The sequence below is a fragment of the Balaenoptera acutorostrata genome, chromosome 18 (assembly GCF_949987535.1).
Source record: "Balaenoptera acutorostrata chromosome 18, mBalAcu1.1, whole genome shotgun sequence".
Classification (NCBI taxonomy): domain Eukaryota; kingdom Metazoa; phylum Chordata; class Mammalia; order Artiodactyla; family Balaenopteridae; genus Balaenoptera; species Balaenoptera acutorostrata.
In genome coordinates this window covers 496,353-521,880 of record NC_080081.1, presented here as the reverse complement: position 1 = coordinate 521,880, position 25,528 = coordinate 496,353, and the positions used below count along the sequence as shown (strand labels likewise).

Sequence of the window (25,528 nt, the reverse complement as noted above, 5' to 3'; positions counted from 1 at the left end):
ATTCTTCACGTAACACGATAATTTTAAAAAATCATTTGAGAAACTTACCTTCTACAGCGAGGTCACGTGCGCACCCCCCCCCCCTCCCCGGAGGCCACTGCTCTCCTGCAGGAAGGACCGTGAGTACTGGCACCAGCGACACTGATGCACGTCACTGCTGGGGGTTAGTTTCCAGTGGCTGGTGAGCCGATGCAGACTCACAGGTGCCGACGGAATAAACACAATCGCACACGTCACGTCGTATATATTATGTGTCTCAGGTAAAAATATATATTTAGAAACACAAAGAGCTAGACTTGAAGAGCTATGTTACAGAATGACAATTAAATCGCTCCCGGCTGGAGTGTGGAGGCGGCGTGTGTCGTGTGTCGGCAGCACAAGGCGGGTGGCGGCCCGATGCCCCGAAGGCCGTGTCAGCCCTGCGCCAGCAGCCGGGCCCGGCAACGCTCCCTCAGCCTGGCGATGCCGGCCCTGGACAGGCTCCCAGGCTCCGAGAAGATTTTCTGGAACAGAAGGGGATTAGTTTAGACCCTGCAATGCGTTTCCCCTTCCTGCCCCTGGTAAAGGCTGGGCTGAGGCCCGTTGGTCAGTGAGCGAAGGAAGGTCACCTGTTTCCATCACTTTTTAAAACTGAAAGGATGTTAGTGACAGAATAACTCAACCATCAGCACAGACTGCCCGAAGAGGCTGCGGCTTCCCCACGCGGCCAGCCGGGGCGCCGGGAACGCACAGCCCCTTTGACCTTCACCCCAGGAGGGCAGGGGCGCGGGGAGCCCGGGGCGGCGGCGGCCGGAGTTTGGCGCAGAGAAGGGTTTACTGCGGGGCCGAGCAAGGAGAACAGGTGGCTCATGCCCCCAAAAGGCCCAAACTCCCGGAAGGGTTTCAGCAAAGCATTTTCAAGACCAGATGAGGGAGGGGGTCCCAGGGTGTGTGATCAGCTCCGCGCAGCCCTCTGGTTGATGGTGAGGTCACAGGGTCACATTATCAATCCTCAGGCGCCAGAGCGGCTGGGGGCAACATTCCTTGGTGGTTTTAGCATCTGAAAAACTCAGGAAACGTGCATGAGATAGGATTATCTGGGTACTTCAGAGGAGCCACAGCGGAGGAGATGGGGGAGGGGGCCGCCCTGGGAAGGCCCACAGGGTCCTGCTCCGTTACACTTGGGTCACGTTTCGTACTTTAAAAATTTTGAATCCAATCCATAAAATGTCTCAGATTCTTAAGTCTGAGGCTCTGAGCTCTTGGAATTAAAATTCGGTAACATCTTGTCCAATTTTCATTCTTCTGGTGTTTTCTCTGTTTTTGTGGTAAAACCCACATATTGGGTTGGCCAAAAAGTGCCTTCGGTTTTTAAGTAAAAATAAAAGACGTTTTTCATTTTCACCAAGAACTTTATTGAACAATGTATTCACCCTTTTGTTCCACTGCCTTCTGCCATTTTCCAGGCAACTTCATAATTCCTTCTTCCCAAAACTTTTATCTTTCTGAGCAAAGAACTGTCCCAGGTGCCTCTTACAGTCTTTCAGGGAATTGAATTTTTTTCCATTAAGAGAATTTTGTAAAGACCAAAATAAATGGAAATCCGAAGATGCAACGTCTGGTGAATACAGCGGATGAATCAGAACTTACAAACTGTTACAAGCTGTAACAGTTTTTGCCTGGTCATTAAAGAAACATGCGGTCTTGCATTATCCTGATGGAAGATTATGTGTTTTCTGTTGACTAATTCTGGACGCTTTTCATCGAGTGCTGCTTTCAGTTGGTCTAACTGGGAGCAGTACTTGTTGGAATTAATCGTTTGGTTTTCTGGAAGGAGCTCATAATAGAGGACTCCCTTCCAATCCCACCATATACACAACATCACCTTTTTTGGATGACGACTGGCCTTTGGTGTGGTTGGTGGTGGTCCATTTCACTTGCCCCACCATCTCTTCCGTTCCACATTATTGTACAGTATACACTTTTCATCGCCCGTCACAATTTGTTTTAAAAACGGAACGTTTTCATTACGTTTCAGTAGAGAATTGCATGCGGAAATATGGTCAAGAAGGTTTTTTTCGCTTAACTTACGTGGAACCCAAACATCAAAGCGATTAACATAACCAAGCTGGTGCAAATGATTTTCAACGCTTGATTTGGATATTTCGAGTATGTCGGCTATCTCCCACGTGGTATAACATTGACTGTTCTCAATTATTGTTTCGATTTGATCGCTATCAACTTCAACTGGTCTACCCAACAGTGGAGCATTGTCCAGCGAGAAATCTCCAGCACGAAACTTCGAAACCACTTTTGGCACGTTCCAGCAGTCACAGCACCTTCTCCATACACTGCACAAATCTTTTTTTGCATTTTGGTTGCGTTTTTACCTTTACTGAAATAATAAAGCACAATATGCTGAAAATGTTGCTTTTTTCCTTCCATCTTCAATATTAAAATGGCTACACAAAAATTCACCAATTTTGATGTCTTTTCTTAAAAGGATGCTGATATGACAGCCATCACAATACAATCTAACAAAATTGTTTTTTTTAAAATATGTCTTTATTGGAGTATAACGGCTTCACCATACTGCGCTAGCCTCTGTCGCACAACAAAATGAATCAGCCATATGCATACATACATCCCCATATCTCCTCTCTCTTGCATCTCCCTCCCACCCTCCCTATCCCACCCCTCTAGGTGGTCACAAAGCACCGAACTGATCTCCCTGTGCTATGTGGCTGCTTCCCACTAGCTATCTATTTTGCTTCCCACTAGCTATCCACTAGCTAGCTATCTACTGGTAGTGTAGGTATGTCCATGCCACTCTCTCACTTTGTCCCAGCTTCCCCTCCCCATCCCCCGCCTTGTCCTCAAGTCCATTCTCTCTGTCTACATCTTTATTCCTGCTCTGCCACTAGGTTCATCAACACCATTTTTTTTTTTTTTAAGATTCCATATATATATTCGTTAGCGTACGGTATTTGTTTTTCTCTTTCTGACTTACTTCACTCTGTATGACAGACACTAGGTCAATCCACCTCACTACGAATAATTCAATTTCATTCTTTTTATGGCTAATATTCCATTGTATATATGTGACACATCTTCTTTATCCATTCATCTGTCGATGGACATTTAGGTGGGTTCCATGTCCTGGCTATTGTAAATAGTGCTGCAATGAACATTGTGGTACATGTCTCTTTTTGAATTATGGTTTTCTCAGGGTATATGCCCAGTAGTGGAATTGCTGCATCACATGGTAGTTCTATTTTTAGTTTTTTAAGGACTCTCCATACTGTTCTCCATAGTGACTGTATCAATTTACATTACCACCAACAGTGCAGGAGGGTTCCCTTTTCTCCACACCCTCTCCAGCATTTATTGTTTCTAGATTTTTGATGATGGCCATTCTGACTGGTGTGAGGTGATACCTCATTGTAGTTTTGATTTGCATTTCTCTAATAATTAGTGATGTTGAGCATCTTTTCATGTGCCTCTTGGCCATCTGTACATCTTCTTTGGTGAAATGTCTATTTAGATCTTCTGCCCAATTTTTAATTGGGTTGTTTGTTTTTCTGAAATTGAGCTCCATGAGCTGTTTTTATATTTTGGAGATTAATCCTTTGTCCGTTGTTTCGTTTGCAAATGTTTTCTCCCGTTCTGAGGGTTGTCTTTTCGTCTTGTTTATGGTTTCCTTTGCTGTGCAAAAGCTTTTAAGTTTAATTCGGTCCCATTTGTTTATTTTCGGTTTTATTTTCATTACTCTAGGAGGTGGGTCAAAAAAGATCTTGCTGTGGTTTATGTCCAAGAGTGTTTTTCCTGTTTTCCTCTAAGAGTTTTATAGAGTCTGGTCTTACATTTAGGTCTTTAATCCATTTGGAGTTTATTTTTGTGTATGGTGTTAGGGAGTGTTCTAATTTCATTCTTTTACATGTAGCTGTCCAGTTTTCCCAGCACCACTTATTGAAGAGGCTGTCTTTTCTCCATTGTATGTTCTTGCCTCCTTCGTCGTAAACCCATATGTGGGTGGGTTTATCTCTGGGCTTTCTATCCTGTACCATTGATCTATATTTCTGTTTTTGTGCCAGTACCATACTGTCTTGATTACTGTAGCTTTGTAGTGTAGTCTGAAGTCAGGGCACCTGATTCCTCCAGCTCCGTTTTTCTTTCTCAAGATTGCTTTCGTTATTCAGGGTCTTCTGTGTTTCCATACGAATTGTAAAATTTTTTGTTCTAATTCTGTGAAGAATGCCATTGGTAATTTGATAGGGATTGCATTGACTCTGCAGATTGCTTTGGGTAGCATAGTCATTTTCCCAATATTGATTCTTCCAATCCAAAAACACTGTATATATTTCTCCATCTGTTTATGTCATCTTTGATTTCTTTCATCAGTGTTTTATAAAGTTTTCTGAGTACAAGTCTTTCACCTCCTTAGGTAGGTTTATTCCTAGGTATTTTATTCTTTTTGTTGCGATGGTAAATGGGATTGTTTCCTTAGTTTCTCTGATTTTTCATTGTTAGTGTATAGGAATGCCAGAGATTTCTGTGCATTAATTTTGTATTCTGCAACCTTACCAAATTCATTGATTAGTTCTAGTAGTTTTCTGCTGGCATCTTTAGGATTCTCTATGTATAGTATCATGTCATCTGCAAACAGTGACAGTTTTACTTCTTTTCCAATTTGTATTCCTTTTATTTCTTTCTCTTCTCTAATTGCTGTGGCTAGGACTTCCAAAACTCTGTTGAACAAAATTGTTTTGAATGAAGTTAAAGACAACTAAGTGCTACTAGAGCCCTCTTACGGAGAAAACGACGAACCTTTTGGCCCACCCAATAATTTACATCCTAACCACTCCAGGTGTGTGGCTGGGTAGTGTAAGCTATGCTCACATGTTGGGCATCAGATCTCCAGAACCTTCTCATCTTCCCAAACCCAACTCTGTCCCCAGCAGCCCCCCTTCTGTCTCTATGAATCTGACTCCTCCAGGGGCCTCACATATGTGGAATCAGACAGTTTTTGTCCTTTTGTGACAAATTACTGAGCATAATGTCCTCCAGTTTCATCCACGTGGTAGCAGGTATCAGGACCTTCCTTTGTAAGGCTGGATAAAGTCCCACTGCATGGATGGACCACATTTTGTTTATCCATGCCTCTGTATGGGCATTCAGGTTGTTTCCATGCCTTGGCTATTGTGATGCTGCAATGAACGTGGGCAGGCTGGGGTCTCTTAGAGACCCTGATTTCATTTCCTTTGGATAAATGCCCAGCAGTGGGATTGCTGGATCACATGGTAGTTCTATTTTTAGTTTTTTGAGGACCTCCATACTGTTTTTCACAGTGCCTGCACCAATTTACATTCCCACCAACAACGTATGAATAGGGTTCCCTTTTCTCCACATCCTCACCAACATTTGTTATTTGTGGTCTTTTTGATGATAGCCATTCTGACAGGTGTGAGGCGATAGCTCATTGTGGTTTTGACTTGCATTTCCCTGATGACGAGTGATGTTGAGCATCTTTTCATGTACCTGTTGGCCATCTGTATGTCTTTTTTGGATAGGGTCTATTCAGGCCCTCTGCCCATTTAAAACTTCTTTTAAAACGTTTTGGCCACGCTGCGCAGCATGTGGGATCTTAGTTCCCTGACCAGGGATCAAACCTGTGCCCCCTGCATTAGAAGCGTGGAGTTTTAAGCACTGGACCGCCAGGGAAGTCCCTCTGCCCATTTTTCTTTTTCTTTTTTAAAAATTTATTTATTTATGGCTGTGTTGGGTCTTCGTTGTGGTGCACAGTCTTCTCTTGTTGTGGAGCATGGGCTCTAGGTGCGCGGGCTTCAGTAGTTGTGGTATGTGGGCTCAGTATTTGTGGCTCACAGGCTGTAGAGCACAGGCTCAGTAGTTGTGGCGCATGGGCTTAGTTACTCCGCGGCATGTGGGATCTTCCCGGACCAGGGCTCGAACCCACGTCCCCTGCATTGGCAGTTGGATTCTCAACCACTGTGCCACCAGGGAAGTCCGCTCTGCCCATTTTTAAATGTAATTCCTTGGCTCCTTGTTGAGCTGTGGTCTCTGTGTGTCTGGATGTTGACCCCTTAGCAGACGTGGTTTGCACAGTCTCTCCTGTTCCGTGAGTTCCCTCTTCACTCTGCTGCCGGTGTCCGTTGCTGCACGGAAGCCCTGATTCTGCTTTTGCCCTTCTTGTGTGGGCTCTTTTCGTTTTGACTGCCCGCAGCAGCTTGGAAGCCAGTCGGGGCCGTCGGTGAACAGACTAAGCAAGGAAGAAAGCAGATTTGAGAAGTGGAAGCAGGAAGGGACTCAGACTTGCTTCCGGTTACAGAGAAACTGCTTCACAACGAGGAGGAGAGAAGGTGCCTGGGGGGCGGGGTGGGAGCACCTGGGAGCAAGTGCTGAGCCGGCCCGATGACCTGAGAACAAACTCTTCAGATGGGTTCAGCTGTCCTCTTCCCATTGCGTTGCTCTCAGCTGCCAATGAGATCACGGCTTTCATTCTCAAGGAAATTCTAGATGTTATCACACAGGATTTCAGAGAGGTTTGACCTACGAACTGCAGTTTTGCTGAAATACATATACAACTTTGTAGAGACCCCTGAGGAAATAAGACCAGGGCCACCTCCCCGCCAGCGTCCCATGATGGCCACACCTGTCGTGGGCAGACACATGTCTTTACACAGTGGTTTTTCTGCCGTGTGGGGAGACCACCCCGCCGATCCCCTGTGTCCACTCAGCTCACAGGGCCCAGAATACCTTTGGGCCGGAACGCCGGCCACACCCGCCGTGGACACACGTCCGCCTGCAGCCATCACACAAGCAGGCCAGGCGCCTGCACTAACTGAGCACCTACTGTGTGCGGGTGCCCTGCTCCACACAGACAGAATCGCACCACCTCGGAAGCATTAGCCCGAGTCCACGGGCCGGACGCCAAAGTTGCACTGTCCAGGAGGCCGAGCCTTGGGGACAGAGTAGGGCGTTGGCTGGGGCTGGGGCGCCCTTTGAGGACAAGAAAACGCCTGGGCCCAGTGACGCAGCTGCACCACCGCTGAGTGGAAGGCACCGAAGAGTTCTGAAATCTCCAGGTAAAGGGTGAATTGTACGGGGGCCTTCGTTCACTGAAACCAAACACCTAAACAGCCCTAGGCTGCAGGACCTCCTCAGCCAGCGGCCTCGTACCCTGGGGGGCGGGGGAGGGGTCGCGTCCTCAGTGCAGCTGTTTCAAGAGGGAAGGTGAGGAGCACCACGGGCCGGGCATCTGGGTCAGCGCTCCCCCCTCCCAGGGTCACTCCAGGCCTGGGCTTCGCGCCCTCATCCCAGTCGTCCCCGTAAACCCCGCCCCCTGGCCCGCGTCTTCCCAGGGGATCCGAGTTGTCCACACGGCCTGCGCCAGGCCCGGGACCCAGCGGGGAGGGACAGACAGGCGTGACCCCACCAAGGCTGCAGAGAAGTCAACAGGCGTACGGCTGAACAGAAATGGGGGGCCCGGTGTAGACCGGGTCATCGGGAAAGCCTGGGATGGGGGCGGTCACCTCCCAGGCCCGGGAGAAACCAAGGTGTGGATCCAACGGGGCTCCCTGGGGGGCCCCAGGTGGCACCCGGCCCCACCCCTGGGCTGACGGCGCAGGAGGGGAGCAAGGGTGAGCACCCCGGGTCTGCCGGGCGCCCCGGGCTCCAGGAGAAGCTGGCCTGGAAGGGCTGGAGCCCCTCCCTGGGCTGCTTAGGGGGGAGGGCCGGGCAGACCACGCAGGAAGGCCAGCAGGGCGCCGACACCCACCTGCATGAAGGTGTGGCATTCGGTCACGAAGCTCCCTCTGGTGATCTCCTTGAACTTCTCACAGATGTCAGGGACGCTGGTGGCTTCCAAGATCAAGGCCTGATGTTGCTTGATGAGGGTCAGCGCCACCCGGAAGATGATCTTGGAGCCCTCGTTGAACAGACAATCCCAGATGCGAAGCACGGTCTGCAGAGGAAGAGACAGCGGGTCAGCGCGTGGCCGCCTAGTCGGCCCCAGTCCGCGCCAGGCGCCCTCACCTCCATGGGCAGGACGTCCACAAACAGGCAGATGAACCAGCGCGACACGACCAGGGTCCACAGCAGGCCATGACTGTCCATCAGGGCCGCCACCGCCGGCAGCTTGGTCCTCACCAGCTCCCCGAGGACCTCCTGGTCCGTCTTCAGGCCCAGCATCGAGGGGCTGTAGTAATCTGCACGGGGACAGCGGAGAAGCGGGGACGTGGACCCCGCAAACCACAGCCCCTGACAACCGTGACCCTCGTTCCCCCTGAGCCGTGAGAGGGGGGCCACGCCCAGAGACCCTTTCCAGAGGACGACCCAGGGCACGATCCCAGCCACAGGGATGCAGGAATTCCTGGGAGCAATGCCCAGAGTGGGGCCCTGGGTCCCAGCGCTCCAGACAGCGGTGCCCCACTGGGCATCTGTCACAACCTGATGGAAAGCGGGGACGTTTGCAACCCACGATCAGGCAGCCAACAGTGGGTACAACCAAGTGTCCGTCAATGGATGGACGGGAAACTGAACGTGTGAGCGTCCTGGCCCCCCCAAAGTGGCCTGGGCACCCCCCTAGCACAGAACACCACCCCTCTTGTGTCACGTGTCCTATTTTCCTCTCATGGAGAAGATGCAGGTGAACGTTACAGGACAGCATCAGACAGACCAATGCTTCCAACCGCGTGACTGTCTTTTGAATGGACACTTCCTTGCCAAGGAATTTTCTAGCTTAATGTGATGTATTATAATAAATCTTAATGCTTAAACTTTGCTATAAAAATAGGAACAAAATAAAATAATAAAACAGGGGGGCTTCCCTGGTGGCGCAGTGGTTAAGAATCCACCTGCCAAGGCAGGGGACACGGGTTCAAGCCCTGTCCAGGAAGATCCCACATGCTGCGGAGCAACTAAGCCCGTGTGCCACAACTGCTGAGCCTGTGCTCTAGAGCCCACGAGCCAGAACTACTGAGCCTGCAAGCCACTACTGAAGCCCGCGTGCCTAGAGCCGTGCTTCACAACAAGAGAAGCCACGGCAATGAGAAGCCCGCGCACCGCAATGAAGAGTAGCCCCTGCTCGCCGCAATTAGGGAAAGCCCACGCGCAGCAATGAAGACCCAACACGGCCAAAAATAAATAAATAAAATAAATAAAAATTTTAAAAAATAATAAAATAAAATAGGAAAACTTGGTACTTGTTCTGTGCCCGCTACCACACACAGTTTGGTCATTCACCACGGCAAAGGGAAAGACGTTTTTGTTACTTAAGTATTTGGGTTAAAATAGAATCATTATGAGTATAGACACGACATCATGGTCACACCGCTGGTTTTCAGAGCGCGTGCACACGCTAAACCGCGCTCAGTACTAAAGACCCCAGAAATCAGTTCCTAGAAGCCTGTTCAGCTATAAATACCTGGGACTGAAACTTCCTTCCCTCCCATACCCTCCTCTCACTTCCGTTCCTAAACCCTAGCGCCGCTGGCTGTCCTGTCCTCTCAACCAGCAGCGCTCTGGCTCCGGTCCTGGGGGAAAGGGGCAGGCTCTGCTCCCCATCCTGCAGGGTGCTGAGCCGTCTCAGGCGAGCGCGGCGGAGACAGCGGATTTGCGGAGCCGTGAGCACAGCACGGCCTCGTTCTCGGTTACAGACAGGCTTACGGCAGCTCCCAAAATAGTCAAGGTCACACCCCAAAACCGCCACAGGCCTGAGCCAGTCACAGGAGGGTCGCTGACACCCCCGTGCCCCGGTCTGCTGTGAGCCGCCGATGGCAAACCCCAAGGGCCAGGCCCCGCCTGCAGCCCCCCCTCAGCCTGGCCGGCCTGCGCACAGACGCCAAGGACCTTCTCCCCGAGTCAGGCCTCTCCCGGGGTCGCCCCACTTTGCAAACAGCCCAACGGCTGTGTCAGCACGTGGAGAGGGGGAGTGCTGCTGCGGGGGCAGGTGGGCACGGGGAGCCCCAGGTACTGTCGCCCCCAGAATGAGCCCTGCCCGCCCTTGTCTGGGCCACACCTTCTGGCTTCAGCGGGGCTGCTCCCGGGAGGGGCAATCGTCACCCGGCTCCCCTGTGTCTCAAGGGGAAACAGGTCAGACCGGCTCTCAGGACGCAAGTGTGTTCGTTCATTAATGGGCTGACTCATCACCAATGTGACATCCCGAGCTGGCCCAGCCCATCACACCTCCCGTCCCTTCTCTGCATCTCTGCAGGCTCAGCAGTCTGAGGGCAGATAGGGCAGGGGTTCCCCGGAGGAGGAGACCCAGACATAACTTTCTTGACGTAAAAGAAGCCATTTTAGGTCTGGGCCATCCTGTGATCTAAGCCCGGCCACGACGCCCTGTCCTTGCAGAAGAATGGGCCTGATTGCATTGTAGTTTAGTTTGACTGAACCTAATAATTATCAGAAATGACATCTTACGGTCTTAAAAATAAGTCTGTGTAATGCACTACCCCCAGGGGGCCACACGGAGCGTTGCTTTTCTGTTTCTCTAGGTCGGCCCTTACGGCCTCTGTTTATCTCGGTCCCGCTGCTGTCGCCACCAGGCTTTTAGGCTTTGTGCCCTGATGTTCCCCAAACCCCCAAAGAGCACCTGGAATTGGTCACGGTGGGAACGTTCATCATAATGCCGTCTCTGACCTAACTGAGCAAACGGTGACCACAGAGCCGTGTTAACGTTTTGTCTGGAAGCCTGTCCATCTTCTCCCCTGACGGCCGTTCCGGCTCCGCCATGAAGCCAGGGCAGCTGCCCCCTCCGTCCTCCGTCCCCCGCGGGCGGCATCCCCCCAGCCTTTGCTAACAGCGGCACAAGCCTGAGGAGAGGCCCCCGCTTCCCGGCACTGCCCAGGCTCACCTCCTGGGGGCACAGAGCTGTGGATCTGAGCCCAGGTCTCGGGCCGCCGTCCGTGAACGGGGCTCAGCGGGTGGCGTGTGTGGTGTGGGGGCTCCGTGGATCAGACGAGAGCGGGTGCAGGCGAGCCCGGAGCCTGGACGGGCCCCGCTGCCCTCAAATCTGAACACGCAGCCCCCAGGACGGGCGGCTGCTCTCCGGGGGGTCCTGGGCTGAGCCCGGGCCGACCCGGGAAGGCGGGTGGCAGAGGAGGGGGAAGGAAACGGGAGGCGGGCACAGCAGACGAGACCACCAGGGCTCGCCGCGTGGGCAGCCGGGGCCCGTCCGCAGTCACCAGGACTTTGCCAGCGGCTGGACCAATCGCCGCCATCGTGGCTGGGGAGGTCACGTCTGCCCAAGTCCTCTCCCACCCCAGACGGCTCCGGCCACTTCCTGTCCCGAAGGGACCCTACTCTGCAGCTCACCATCTACGCGGCGTGTCACAGAAATCGGTGGCGGTTTATTAACTAAAACAATTAATGTTCAATAACAAATAGAAAAGCAGAAACGCACGAGAGGAACGATCTTCACCTCGAGAGCAGTAACCAGAACAGCTGACAGTCACTGCGCTCACGGCCATTCACGAGCCCAGCAACGAAGGCTACAGAAGCCCGGCCGCTCGCCTGTCTGCTCACTACGGCCGCGACGACCCCCACGGTCCAGACGCCAGCGGCGCAGACCGGGATCAGGAGCCGGGAGCCCGGCTCAGCCGCGTCCAGGCCCCGAGATGCAGCGCCGCCTGCTGGGACCCTGCATCTTGCGCGCTCCTGTCTCAACTCAATTGCAAGAAGGTTTTCGACCTCAACTCTCAGACAGTTCCTTCTGTTTCGTCACGTCTTGACTTGTCAGTGGCATTGTTTCGGCAACACCAGAAAGCGACAGTTCCACTCTTACCGCGAGGATTCAACGTACCCGGGAGTATCCTGCCAACAAGGGCGTCCAACAGCCAAAAGGACTCCTCCTCACTCTTTGTCACCAGAATCAGATACCCCGCTATAAAGTTCATTCCCTGAAATGAGACAAAAGAACAAAAGAAACTCACTGAGGTCTAAACCACCTGCAGATTCTGTAATCGCCTGGCTAACTGCTAACTTTCCGTTTTCCTGGCTCTTCCCTAAAACTTGCCTGATTCTGGAACGACCTTTCAGTGGAGCTACAGCGTCTAAGGCTCTGCCATCTAGTGACACGTGTAGTTGGGCCCATGAATCCTGCCTTAGAACAAGCCAGGGCCTCGTGTTCATGAAACTGTATCGGGGGGGAAACTACACCAGTGACCACACTTCCTAAGGACGGTAAGGCGCGTGGTCCGACGCTCGGGGACGTTGAAGTGGAATCTCGTGATAGAGCCCATCTGGGGAAATTCACGGCGCACAGCGCCGAGGGGGCACACGCTGCCATGTACACACAGTTCAGGACCCTCGGCCGCCAGGGGCGGGTGGACCCGGGAAGGAGCAGCGGTGGCCTGGCACCGAGTCAGCGCCCCTCCTGCGTGACTGGCTTTCGGGTGACTTCCACTTTCTTCTTTGCTGCTTCTCTACAACTTCTAAAATAAACATGTATTTCTCTAGCAGTAAGGGGAAAATCCAGCTCTCGTCAACCAACAAGTTAAATTTGGACCCAGACACACCACCCGCAGAGGCTACGGGTCACCAGCGAGACAGCCACGGAGAAGCCAGCCCCCCGACCCCCGGACCTCGGACTCCCGCCTGCGGGGCTGAGAGACGATCGACTCCTGTCCTGTGCGCCTCTCAGCCGGCGGCACGATGTCACGGCAGCCCCAGGAAGCTCATACGTGTGTGTGTGTGTACATACGTGCGTGTATTTCCCAAAAGCCAGCAGGGCTTTGGCATCAGGCTCATGTTTAAAATGGTGTGGGTTATTTTTTAAACCTGTTTTTAAAACCCACAAGAACAGCAGCTAGAATAACCTAAGGACAGTTTCTCAGCCGCCCTGTCTCCCCAAGTCCTGAAGGTCAGCTCCTGCCCCAGGACAGTACATTAAGGGCAGTCGTAACAGGTGACAGTGTCAGGGATTCCCTCGGAAGCACAGATCCGCCCAGCTGCGCCTTTCCCGCAGGCACCCCCTGCGGAACAGCGGCCTGAAAACAGCCTGGGAATCACGCCGGCCGCTCTCAACGGCGTCCCCACGTGTCTTTGCTGCTGGTCTTTTCAAAGCGCCCGCCTCACTCCTTTCCGTGATCCCCCGTCCCCCGGGAGCTAAGGCCATGCCACGTGCCATCCACACGGGACACGAGCTGCCGGGGCCACCCCGAGTAGGCGTCCGTGTCCCCTGCCCCCCGCCCGGCGCTCGTGGTCCCGGCCTTGGAGCCACCTGGGACCGTAGGTGCTACCGCCCAGGGCCTGCCTTCCTCTCGGGGACGCTTTGGCCCGGCCTCCGGCTCGGGGGCCACAGGGGCCTCGCACGCAGGGACAGGAGCCCCCAGCCGCAGCCCCTGGCCCCTGCCCACACCCGCCGGGACCCGGCAGCCTCCGGAGAGCAGGGCGGGAGGGCACGGCCCCTGCGGCTCCCGACCCAGCTCCCCTCGCTTTCTGGGTCGTGAACACTGTCCCTTCGATGCTCCAGAAGCAGAGTCTCCAGGGAGGAACGAGAACTGACTCCCGCCACCTGACGGGCAGCTCCGCGCGGCAGGAACAAGGCAAGACCCCTGTCACCTCCTACTGCCGGCTGCTCCGGCTTCTGGAAACAGCCTTGAAGGGCTGGCCCACCGCACGCGTGCACGCGCAGGCACACATGCACATGCCCACCATCTGCACCAAGACGAGAGGGTGCTGGTCTCCCGAGCCCGGTCAACACAGCCCGTGTTCAGCGCAGCTGCTTCGCCTTCCCCCCACCCCGCCTCCGTGGGCTGGCAGTGCGGGGCGACGGTGCGGTCCCAGCCCGTGTCGGGGGGACCCGGCAGCCCAGCACCAGGCTGACGTCCCTGCTGGGGCTGCGGGCGCCGGGGGCTCACCTGGCAGTAGCCCACGCCACGGTTGTGGTGCCCGTAGGCCAGCAGCACGTTGTACAGGGTCCTCTGCAAGCAGGGCTCCGAGCCCTTCCGGAACCGCACGTTGTCAGGGAAGGTCCTGTTCATGTCTGCGAGGAAATCCGCGGCGCAGGCCGCTCAGGGCTGGGGACAGAGAGGGCTCTGCGACGGACCCGGACCCTTCCTGACCTCCACCATCAGCCGGCCTCGGGGGCGCGGAGGCAGCCCCCTGGGGCCCCTGTCCCGCGGCAGCCCGGCCCGGGGACACAGGTCAGCAAGGACGACAGAGCGGGCTCCTAGGAGGAGGCCGGGCTGCTTGGGCCCTGGCGGTTCCTGCCATCCCCGCGCCCCCCGCTTAGCTGGGGATGAGGCGGGTGACAGGTGAACAGGTTACATAAGACTTCGGAAAATCCTCCCAGTTCTGACAACTGAACACATAAGGAGGCAGGACACACCGAGATTCCCATTTAGAGATAAACAGACAAAAGGGAAACTAAGCACGACATAAACTCATCGCCTCCGGCTTCTGTCTGCAGGACAGTCCCCGGTGGCCTCTCGCTGCTCCTCGGCCCCCCTCCCCGCCCGGGCGGACGCCTGCCTTAAGGAGCTGCGATCCTGTGAACCGAGGACGGGGGCAGAGGAAGGAGGGCGGGGGTCCACGAACAGCCGCTGGCCCTGCTTGGATCAGAGCAGTGGTGTCCGCGCGACAGCGGGACTCAGGGACACAGCTGGTAGCTGCAGGCCTCCCCACTGCTGCAGGAATTCTGCCCCCAGGCTCTGGCCCAGGCCTGGTCTCTGCCCACGAAAACCAGCTCTGAGCCGAACAGCACGCTGCCTGCCTCAAAGCATGTAAGTTTTCATTGTGTGTTTTTTACAAAGAAGAGTTTTTTCCTGGAATTCTGAACCTTCCAGAAATTGGCATCCATCACGGGGAAATGAGTGCTTTTCACTAATTCAGACTACAGTGATCAACAGTGCTCACTGCTACATAACGTCTTCTGTGATGAGACTTCTGTGTTTTGAAATCTCTCTACCCCTACCCCACCGCCATGCTAGAGGCAGACACAGCGGGACGTTTGGTCTGCACTTACGTGGCACGAAGCACCCGCTCTACTGTCCCTATAAAATGACTGATCCAGACTCTTCAAAAATAGACCTCGAATCATCACGTGACCCAGCAATTCCACTTCTGCGCATGTACCCAAAACACTGAAAGCAGGGTCTCAAAGAATTACCTGCACACCCCCGTTCATGCAGCATAACTCACAGTGGCCAGAGGGTGGAAGCAGCCCAAGTGTCCGTGGACAGATGATGGATAAACATAACGCAGTCTCTACACATGACAGAATGTTGTTCAGCCTCAGAAAGGAAGGGAATCCTGACACACGCTCAACGTGGGTGAACCTTGAGGCCGAACCTCGAGGCCGTTACGCTCAGTGAAATAAGCCAGACGCAAAAGGACAAATACTGTATCATTCCAGCCATATGAAGTCCCTACAGGCGTCAAATTCATAGAGACAGAGTGGATGGTGGGAGGCGGGGGAGGGGATGGGGAGTTAGTTACTGTTTAATGGGGACAGAGGTTCAGTCTGGAAAGACAGAAAGGTAAATTTTATGTATTCAAAAACTCTGCACTAAATAAAGCCTTTAAAATTCATTCTTCAAACAAACAGCCACGTTCTACTTTATTTAACACGATCGGCCTTTGCTTGGACCTGAGGTCTCTTCCCACCCTGAATCAGCACGTCTGGCCCTGCGGAGGGACCCCGCACGTGTGCCTGCGGGGTCATGGCGGCGTCCGTCCTGAGCCCTTTGGCCGGGGTTTGCTGTGGGGTCAGGAGGCAGCCAGCAGGCTCAGCGCCCCAGCGCCCCAGTGTCCCCCACCCCGTCTCCAGCTCTGGGATCTGGGACCCCTACTCCTTACGCTGGGGACACACCACTTTCTCAACGTTACAAGTCAGTCCAACCTCTCCGACATTTAAAGTAATCAAATTTTTTAAATGAAGTATTTGTGTTTAAATCTGTAGTTCTCAAAAGCTGTTAAAGTCAGAAAGGCAGAGGTATTTCCTAAAAATCTAATTATTCAATTTAGGTTAAACATTTTTTTGAGTACTCTGAACTCTTAAGAGCCTATGAGCCTGTCCCTATGGGACCAGTGAGGAAACTGGAGGAAAAGGAAGATGGGAGCCCAAAACGCGAGCATCCCTGGACACTCAGAGTATGACATAAGGGAGGCCTCCGGTGTGTGGCCTCCCGCACGTGGGCAGCCGTGTCTGTGCGTCCGGGGGGTCACCCAGCCCAGCCCCTCCCGTACTGACTGCTGGCTCAGCGGCCCCGCGTTCCTGCAGGGGTCCTTCTCAGAAGAAATCTGGCCTTTCTAGCACCATTTTCCTTACCACCTAGCTAGACACGCAAATATTTTCTGAACCAGTTCAAATCACTGACCTCCCCTCGTGAATGCCTGAGTTTTGATTTTCCTTTCAGAAAACTGAAGTCAGTTGGTGCATCTTTAACCACGTAACTTTCCTCATCCACATCACAGCATCACCGGGTGCTCACACAGTTTCCTTCTGGGGGTGCCGCCCAGCCCCCATATCCCGGGGGACGGACCCCGTGCGTCACCTGTCCTGATGGCCTCCTCCAGGCTGTCGTCCCTCTCTCCCTGGAGGAGATGGCGGTAGTAGCCGGGGTTCCGGTCCATCTGGGCCTGGGCTCCGCTCACCCCCATCCAGACGCGGGCCCGGTGCTCCAGCGGGACGCCCTTCCGGATGTAGCGCTTCACTGAAACGGAGGGAAGGGGCAGCTTCAGACAGACCGCCGGGCGCTTCCCGAGGCCAGAAACCACAGGGTTTGCTTCTGGCTCTCACCGAAATCAGTCAATCAGACATAAAAAAGGTGCAGAACTTCACGCACCTCCACCAAACGGATACACGCGCTCATTACAGAATTCCGCTCTCCGACCCCAAGCTGAGCACAGTCTGGAGGCTACAGCAGCCCTGGTACCTCTAGCTCACTGTCAGCACAAGAATACGGGCTGTGAGGGTCACCTCCAGTCCCCACCCTGCCCGCCCCTCGGCCTGTGCCGGACGCCGAGGCACCAGCCGTATTTAACAGGAAAAGATTATAGGTTCCATTCAAGAAAAGCACTATCACTAAAATCTTATAACTCAAACTGATGGTCACCTGTACGTGAGCACCTTGAGGCTTCCCGGAGGCCACGCCCCGAGCAGCTGCCTGCTCCTGGGAGGGCGTGTGGGACAGGAAACGCACGGCAAACGTGTGCAGAGGGATGCGGGCGTGACGAGGGGTGCCCAGAGGAAGGAAAGGACAGATTTTAACACCATCCGCCAAAGGCAAAGAAAACTCGAGAAACCCTTTGCCAGTTTAGAAGTGTGTTGTAGGATCACGTCTGGGCCAGAACGTCTTGGCCAGCGTGGCTTGGTCTGGTCATTCTGTTACGGCGACGTGACGTTTTTAAGTCTACCCTCCAACTTAGTACAATTTACACGAGCCCTCAGGGGTCAGCGTGACCAGCAGCGCCCAGAGTGAATTAATCCTTTTCTCGCAACAGCAAGGGGACGGACAGGTCAGGCCTAACTCGGGAGGGGGCCATTCCCACTGAGATGGAGCAAAAGGAAAGGACACGCAGAAATCAACAGTAACTCCACGCATGAACAGCAAACCGCTGAAATAAAAACACTGAGACAGTATCACTTACAATAGCACCAAAAATGAAAGGAGAAATATTTAGGTATAAATCTAACAAAACATCTGCAAAGAGAAATCCAAGAACTAAATAAACGGAGAGAGATGCCAATACACCTTCAGGATCCCTCCCGCTGCCCCGTAGCTGCCGCCACACCCACCCAGGCCTCTGCCGATGTCCAGACCTGCAGGTCAGCCACCGAGGATCATGCAGGAGGGGCTCCTGAAGGTGACCGACTGTTCTGCACCTTACCTGTGGTGGGGATTACCTGACTGTGCATTTGCCTACACTCATAGACCTGTATGCCAAGAAGAGCAAATTTCACTGCAAATTTTAAAAAATTAATATAAAGTATAAAAAGGAAAGTGCAAACTGGTTAAACCCCTCACACTGTGCCTCAGCAGCCCCGACCTTGAGTAGGCCTCAGTCTCCTAACCTGTGAACTGGGAACAAAGCACAGCCCAGTGCCTGAAATACAGTCAGGACTCGGGGCTCTCGGCTGGCTGTAAGAGCAGTAACAACACCCAGAAGTTTCAGAGAATAAAGGCTTCTGTTACTTTCGTTGTTTGTTATCTGAATTTACTAAGTTTCTTTGGAAGAGAAATAAAACGGTTTTCCCATCCTCAGAGACTGACACTTCCCCAAGGGCAGGGCTAACCCGTGCGTCCTCCTGGACATTTGGAGGAGTGTAAAATATATGGTAAAAACAGTTGGCAATTTTTTAAAAAGAAGCTAGACCGCAAAGAATTAACTCCCAGCTGTCTGCCCCAAAAAAGTTAAGCAGATTCCCAGGTTTTTTATATTTGTCTTTAAAATATGTTTTGCAATTTCATTCTCATTTAGATCACGCTAATACCCTAGCCCACTGGGCAGGAGACATAGAAGAAGCAAACGGGACGGAGCTTTTCCCTCGCCAAGTGCCTTCACACCAAGACGGAAAGGAACGTAAGGGTAGCTTCCAGGTCGAGCACTGAGAGCAAGCGATCTCAGGCTCCCGCTGGATACTCGCCACAGACAAAGAAAACAAAAAAGAAAAGCTTCATCGTATCCACAGCTAGCGTCCTCAAGCAGGGTGAGTTTCAGCTGTCATCTGAAGACTTGCTGGATGCCAGGATTTGTGGGTAATCGTGTGACTGGAGACAAGACGGAAGTCCTCTCAAAAAAAGAGAACACACACAGTAGGACCCAAAAAGCCAGAAACAGTGAAGGCACGGGAGCAAAGGTGGTCTTCGGGTGTACTTGATGGTGTCAGGGTCAGGGTTCCAAACTCGGCTGCCTGGCTCTCACTGCGCACCTGGGTCCCACAGCCCTCACACGGCCTCCCTTCCCTGGGATGCCACACACCCGACCACACTACGGCCGGCCCGGAACGTCTGGCAGGAAAAACACTGGATGCCCATTTCCTGGATCACACGTCCACTGCTGTCTACGCCGACTGCCCCTCCCTCGGAGCCCCGTGGGTGCTGCAGCCTCCCTGGCCGTCACACCCGGAAGCCACACCAGCTCCAGCGGCGACGCCCTGGCCCACAGAACGGTGCGAGCCCACACGCCTCTCGCTGGATTTCCTGAAAGAACTTCAGGTCACTGTGCTCTCCGGTTCAGCTCGACAGTGAACCCCGTCCCCAGGCCAAAGGCTCACCAGGGATCAAGTATATTTGCTCCTAAACCTGTACGCCAAGTATACTCGCTGCCATGATCAGACAGTTTAACGAACGCTGTAGATATTTTTTAAAAATTAAAGCAAAAAAGAAATAATTGTTATTTCAATAAAACCAAGTTAAATTTTCAGAAAAAGTTGATAAGTGCTCCAAAAGGCAAAAGCAAAAACAAAACAAAACCTTTAAATCAGACAACCTCAAAAGTCGAGGAAAAGACTAAAGATCTGGAAGGATTCTGCATTCAGATTGCTTTTATTCCCAACCCACCTGGAAAAAAAAACCCGACACTGGAAAACAGATACAACGCGTTCAGTACGGTTTCGGCAGGAAACATACAGAATTGGTGGACCCTCCCTGTTCAAAGAAAAGATGACAGGATAGAATCAAATGACAAAATCAAAGAGGAATAAACATGCACGTGTGTTTTATATAAAAACAAAGGCTTATGCGCACATGTACATCTTGCAGTGATTCTCTGCACTAACTGACCTCTGGGTCAGCTGGACCCCTGGGTCTATGTTGGACAGGAAGTCTTCTCCTGCATTAAAAAGCAAATGACAGCTCGAGAGTGTACCCTGTTCCTGGGGGAACGTGGGACAGTCGCCAGCAGTCACCTCTGCGGGAGACTGGGGCCTGGGCAGCAGAGAAACTCAATTCAATTCACACCTTTTACTGTGATTAAGATGTTTTCCCATGTGCAAAAATTAAGTTTATTTTTATATACTTGTGTGTAACTGTTAAAAACAAATCAAAAGTAAAAAAATGAAGCCGGTGTCTGCTGGAAACATGTTAACACCAGCAGCAACGCAGGGATGGACCTCGGCGTACAATCTCGCAGGATATTAGCTTCAGGGTCTGGAAAGCAAGAAGGGTCAACCTTTGAGGTCCCTTCAGGCTGATTATATGAAACGCTAGTTTACACATGTTTTTACTAAACACTGCCCACCAGTAACAGCCTTGAGGAGGGGGGGCCTGGTTGAGGGAGAAGCCCAGCGTGAGGCCGAGGTCCAGGTCCACCTGCCTCCACCCCCTCCCACCCCCCCGCATTAATCCCATAAGTATTTCCCCAGCATCTCCTGCGTACTGGGGCCCCTCTGGGCCCTAGTCACCAACCCCTTTAAAGGCAAAAATTGACCTATCACCCCCTTGCTTAAACGCTGACTTCTCTCTGCCTGGTGGTGCAACGCGTGCCCACCTGTGACCTGGTGCAGGGCCCCTGTTTCACCTCCGGGCCCTCCTCACCACACCCCTAATACTCTGCTCACAACTCAGTACCTGGTGGCTGGGACCCCCGCCCTCACCCCTTAATTGTCATTCATGTCCCATGTCAGGAAGCCCCAGTAGCCCCTCTGCCCCACATACTTGAGTTTCCTTAGCTCCCCGGGGCACATTCCCGTCCACCCCTCACCACCTGCCCGCAGGTACCCACGGTCTGGCCTCTATCCACAGCGTGAGGAACACTGCAGGCAAACACTCCATTCATTCATTCAACAGACACCGAAGCAATCATCCATCCAATCCAGCCGGCAGGGAGGGGTCTTTGATCCCAGCAGGGGAAACAAAGGATAAAATAAGTATGACCCACACCGCATAAGACAGGGAGGAACAGAAAATAGGCAAGGAAAGGACAGGAAGTGTGGGGCTGTGGGGTGAGACGGGAAGGCTTCCTGGAGGTGGCATTCCAATCCAGACCTGAAGGAGGCGAGGGCAAAGCCTGGGGCTGGGGAAGAACCCCAAGGAGAAGCAGGGGAAGAGGTGGGGGTGTGCAGGAAGGACCCCGCTTTCACTCCGCGGGGGTCAGGGAGAGCTCTGCCTAGAAGCGCGCAAGGACACAGCCCTGGCCACTCGCATTTGGAGGAGCAGGAAATCCACCTTCTTCTGGAAAGAAGGCCATGGTCTCCATCCATCTCAAAGGACAAGCAGGCCTCATGCCGAAGGGAAGAAAGGAGGGCCTGCACCTTGACCGTGCAGCGCCCTCACCTGTGAGCCTGCGCGGGATACGAGCCGGGCACGCGGCAGCCTTCCCCCGAGATCCGAGAGCCGAAGGAACCCCAAGCCCTGACCTCCCTGGCGCGCCCGTCACCCGTCGGTCGGGTCACTTGTTGCGCGCCTGGCGGGTCAGGCTCCGAACTCACGCGTCATACTCTTCTGGACACCACCGCCTCCCTTCAGAAGTCTGGACCATTTTATGGCTCTTCTGGTGAGTATCGCCAGATAGGTGGAAAAAAATTCTTCATAAGCTGCATAATCAAAGTCCTCAGGCCTTTCAAACCCGTACGGATCGATCCTACGACACAAGAAGACCCAGAGTAAAGTTCCGCGCGCACGTGGGACGTGGGACCTGCGGCGCCCGGCGCCCGGGGCCCCCCGTGGGGGGCTCGTGTTCCCCCCGACCCGCCCGGGTGCAGGAAGGGGCGGCGGGCCGAGCGCGGGCGCGTGCGCAGCGCAGGGGCCGCCCAGGGGCGCGCAGGCGCCGGGCACCACCGCCCCCGCCGGCTCCACGCCACCGGCACCCGCGCCCGCTCCCCCGGGCTGGGCCAGGGGCGCCCGGGCCTCGCGCGCCTACCTGGGGACGCGGTCCCGCGCCGCCTGCGCGCGCCCCGCGGACTCCATGCCGGAAGGGGCGGGAGGGGGCGCCCGGGCCGCGGGGCCGGGGGTGCCAAGTCCACCTCCCGGGACTCGGGGCGCCTCCGGTCTTTCCGCCGGGCCGCGGGCGCCGGGAGGCGGGGCTGGCGGCGGGGGAGGGGCGGGGAAGGAGGGCGGGGGAGAGGAGTGGGAATGTCAGGGGAGGGGGAGGGCGGGGGCGCGGCTGGCGAGGGAGGGACGGGGTGGGGCCCGAAGGGATGAGGGGGCGGGAGGGGCTGCACCTGCTCCTGCGCCAGGAGCAGCTGGAGCCCGGAGCCTGGGAGGGGCCGCAGCCCGGCCGCCACGCGGTCCCCGAGGCCGGGAGGGAGGAGGCGCGGGGTGGAGGATGGTGGACCGGGGGCGGGATGGGGAGACCGGGGTGGGTGGGATTTGGGGGACCTGGGGCGGGACTGGGGACTCAACCTGGCAAGGCTGGCCGGACAGGTGCGGCGGGTACCACCCCTCATCCCCCACCCCCGGGCCTGCCGGGCCTGGAGCAAAGGTTGGAGGAGATCAGTCCAGTTTGGATTCTTCTGACAGCACTCCAAACCTCAGTGCCCCGCAGGTCCAAAGGCCGGCGTTCTGACCTATGACTGCTATTTTAATGTTGTTTTTGCAGAAAAAGATGGTCTTATTTTTTACTTGGTCTTTTTCAACCTACACTTAAAACCTGAGAACAACACATAAATAAGTGGATTTTTTTAAAAAAATTTATATTTTGGCTGTGTTGGGTCTTTGTTGCTGCGCTGGCTTTCTCTAGTTGCTGTGAGCAGGCCCTACTCTTCCTTCTGGTGCGCGGGCTTCTCATTGAAGTGGCTTCTCTTGTTGCGGAGCACGGGCTCTAGGCGCACGGGCTTCAGTAGTTGTGGTTCGCAGGCTCAGTAGTTGTGGCTCGCGGGTTCTAGAGCGCAGGCTCAGTAGTTGTGGCGCACGGGCTTAGTTGCTCCGCGGCATGTGAGATCTTCCCGGGCCGAGGATCAAACCCGTGTCCCCTGCATTAGCAGGCGGGTTCTTAACCACTGCGCCACCAGGGAAGTCCCAAGTAAGTGGATCTTCATCCCTGCAGCCCCACCCCCAGGGAAATCTGCCCTGTCCCTCCCTGCCTCCCCAAGCCAGACTCGGGGGGTGGTGTCCAGCCCCTCCACAGACAACTGCCTCCAGCCCCGTCCCTGGGCCAAGCCCTGCCGGGACCACAACGTCCAAAGAGCTGGCTGGCAGGGGCGCCTCCAGCCCAGCTGATGGAGGGTGGGCTGGGCCCTGCAGGATTGCCATCTGGGGTGACCTGGGCTTAACAGCCCACACGTCTGCTCTGCTCCCTAAAGGGGCTCCCTCCTCCCACTGCCTCTTCCCACTTCTGTGCACATCTTGGCAGCATGAGTCACCTCTGTGAGCCGCCCGCGATTGAACAGAAATGCGATCCCAGCCTTGCGTGCCTTTTAGTTGGAGGGAAACGCCAGCGGATGTGAGCACCGTGGTTACCATGTTGCGTGTTCGCTGTTCCCCTTGATACTGCAGGACAGCCCTGGTTTAGGACAGCATCTTTCTCGGTCCCTGTTCACCACTGCACTGTCCCCACGTTTCAATATCGTGGCGTGAAAACCATGTCTAAACCGCTTTTCGTACTTGGGAGGCCATCGAGAATTTGCCCAAACTGTCATGTTGAATTTTGCCTTGGAAATGTGGTGAGGTAAAAGGGGATTTAAGATTCTTTAAATTTAAGATTTACGGCACTTTTGTAGCCTCAGCCCTCCACGTGCCAAGGGTCCTTTTAAAGAAGTGGGTTCAGACCGTAGGCAGATCAGGCAAATCAGAAAAGACACCATCTCTGCAGACGTCACGTGGCCACCTGGCTGTGCAGGGCCCACTCCACCAGGGCCTGGCACCTTTGGAGACAGTGTCTCACTGGGGATCTAGATGTACTTTCTCATGACAAGTGCCTATAAGCCGTGGCTGGGCGTGGTGGAAACGGGATTGCCAGCATCCACTGCAAATCTACCTGGGCTGTTGTGAACCAGCCTGGCCCTTAACACTGGTTTTTCGGGAACATTCCATCTGAGGGCTAAGCAAGGAGCCTGGAAAATAATTTGGGGAACATACCTGTTCCTAAGCTGGGGATGTCTGTCTGTCCATTTCCGTGGAAGTCTGTAGGAAATTAGTGCTCCACTGAACAGGACCCCAAATGCCCCCCATTTGCTGGTTCTGGGGAGACTTTCCAAGCCCTCGGCTCAGTTCACAGACCCACCTCCTTGGCCCTCCCGCCAACAGGGTGCCTCCTTCTGCAGGCTCCAGTCCGCAGGCCGGGTGACTTACATCAAGCACCAGCCCTGCCCCGCCCCTGGCGCCCCGCCCTCCTGTCTCTGCCCCGCCCCCGGCGCCCCGCCGTCCTGCCGCTGCCCCGCCCTCCTGTCTCTGCCCCGCCCCGGCGCCCCGCCCCCCTGTCGCTGCCCCGCCCTCCTGTCTCTGCTCCGCCTCTTTCCCTGGCAGCCCCCTCTGCCACCCTGGACAGGGCTGCTCCCAGTTGCGGCAAGTGACTCCCTGAATCCCCCACCCGTTCTGGCCTTTCTTTGGGGCCCAAACCACATTTCCTACTCCCTGTCTCCAAGAGCATGTCCGGTACGGCTGCCCTCACTCCTCTCGTGCCCCAAAGTGGCCCAGCTCGCAGCCCCGCTGGCCCAGCCCAGCAGCTCCCCTGGCCCGGCGGGCCTGGCGGGCACTTCCTGCTCCCCTCGGCCTCTTTTCCTAACTCCTGCCCTTCTCAGGCGCATTCCAGCCTCTGTCTCCCACTGTGTCCTCACAGCCGCCTGGTCCCGGCCCCAACAGGAAACACAGACCACGGATCCGGGCACTTGGACTTGGGTGTGATAGCAGTACCCCCGACCGAGGGCATTTGGGGCCGCATGAAACGAGGGCAAGCATTAGATAAGACGGGGCCACCCTCCAGGAAGAGTGGAAGCAGCGATACAGGGAGAAAGCACCCGTGTCCGAGGCGGCCAGGAGGTTCCGCAGCCAGAGCGCGGTTTGAGGGCCGCTGGCCCCCGCCTCGCAGCGTCGGCCCAAGCCCCCCGCCTGGGAGCCAGAGGCAGCCGGACCCCTGTGTCCTCGGTGCTCCTCCATCCACCTCCAGACGCCCGGTGCCCTGAGCGTCCCGGGCACTCTCCCCGGCCAGACGCCCTTCCCCCAAAGCCTGTGACTGTCCACACAGGCAGGTCACATCCAGAGGAAGGGAACCAAATCGAGCACGGCCCCTCAGGGCGAGGGCATGCCTGGGCTGGGGTGCAGCCAGCTCCTGGTGTCCCGCTGCCCACCGTCAGGCTGCTTGAGGAACCTGCTTTGCAGCACTAAAGCTTCAGGCCCTGTGTGAGAACTACCCGCCCAGGAGCCCTGGCTCCTCTGGGGAGCCTGGCCACCCCCAGCCCAGTGTCCACTCACCACCCATCAGATGCCCCTCTTCCTGCAGGGACTCCCTGTTCTCGGCGCCTGATTGTAAGAGCTGCTGCCGTTTGAAGTAAGACGTGCCGTCAGAGCTCTGAAGTTCTGGGGGTGCCGGTACCCCCAGACTAATGGAAAGTCCAGGCAACGTCATCTGTCACTGTGAAGACCTGAGAGTAATGAAAGGACCGTGGTGACAACACCCGAACCTGCTGGTCACTGAGGATCAGGGTGGG

General features: G+C 54.9%; 1 protein-coding gene across 4 annotated transcripts; it reads right to left on the bottom strand.

Moving 5' to 3' along the window:
- Positions 1-238: 238 nt before the first annotated feature.
- GRTP1 (growth hormone regulated TBC protein 1) lies at positions 239-24,064 on the bottom strand. Of its 4 annotated transcripts, none has more exons than XM_057533129.1 (8): positions 23,961-24,064; positions 21,374-21,525; positions 16,497-16,655; positions 13,860-13,984; positions 11,801-11,897; positions 8,032-8,204; positions 7,775-7,960; positions 239-503 (listed from the first exon to the last, which is right to left on the bottom strand). In XM_057533129.1, the coding sequence occupies exons 2-8, from the start codon at positions 21,378-21,380 to the stop codon at positions 414-416; spliced, it is 837 nt and encodes a 278-aa protein (XP_057389112.1). In that variant the 5' UTR covers positions 21,381-21,525; positions 23,961-24,064; the 3' UTR covers positions 239-413. The 4 variants fall into 4 exon arrangements, with proteins under 4 accessions (XP_057389112.1, XP_057389111.1, XP_028018332.1 ...); XM_057533128.1 differs by lacking the exon at positions 23,961-24,064 and adding an exon at positions 21,805-21,965; XM_028162531.2 differs by lacking the exon at positions 23,961-24,064 and adding an exon at positions 16,788-16,887 and having other exon boundaries at positions 21,374-21,497.
- Between the last annotated feature and the right edge of the window lie 1,464 nt (positions 24,065-25,528).

What these genes read in the sequence shown, in the direction of transcription:
- GRTP1 (XM_057533128.1), bottom strand. Translation starts at nt 21,851, where the DNA reads ATGGAGTCCGCGGGGCGCGCGCAGGCGGCGCGGGACCGCGTCCCCAG. An exon ending in TGTCCAGAAGAGTATGACGC is followed by an intron (nt 16,656 to 21,373) that starts GTGAGTTCGGAG and finishes CCTCCGTTTCAG; the next exon opens with TGAAGCGCTACATCCGGAAG. An exon ending in TGTTGGCAGGATACTCCCGG is followed by an intron (nt 8,205 to 11,800) that starts GTACGTTGAATC and finishes GTCCCCGTGCAG; the next exon opens with ATTACTACAGCCCCTCGATG.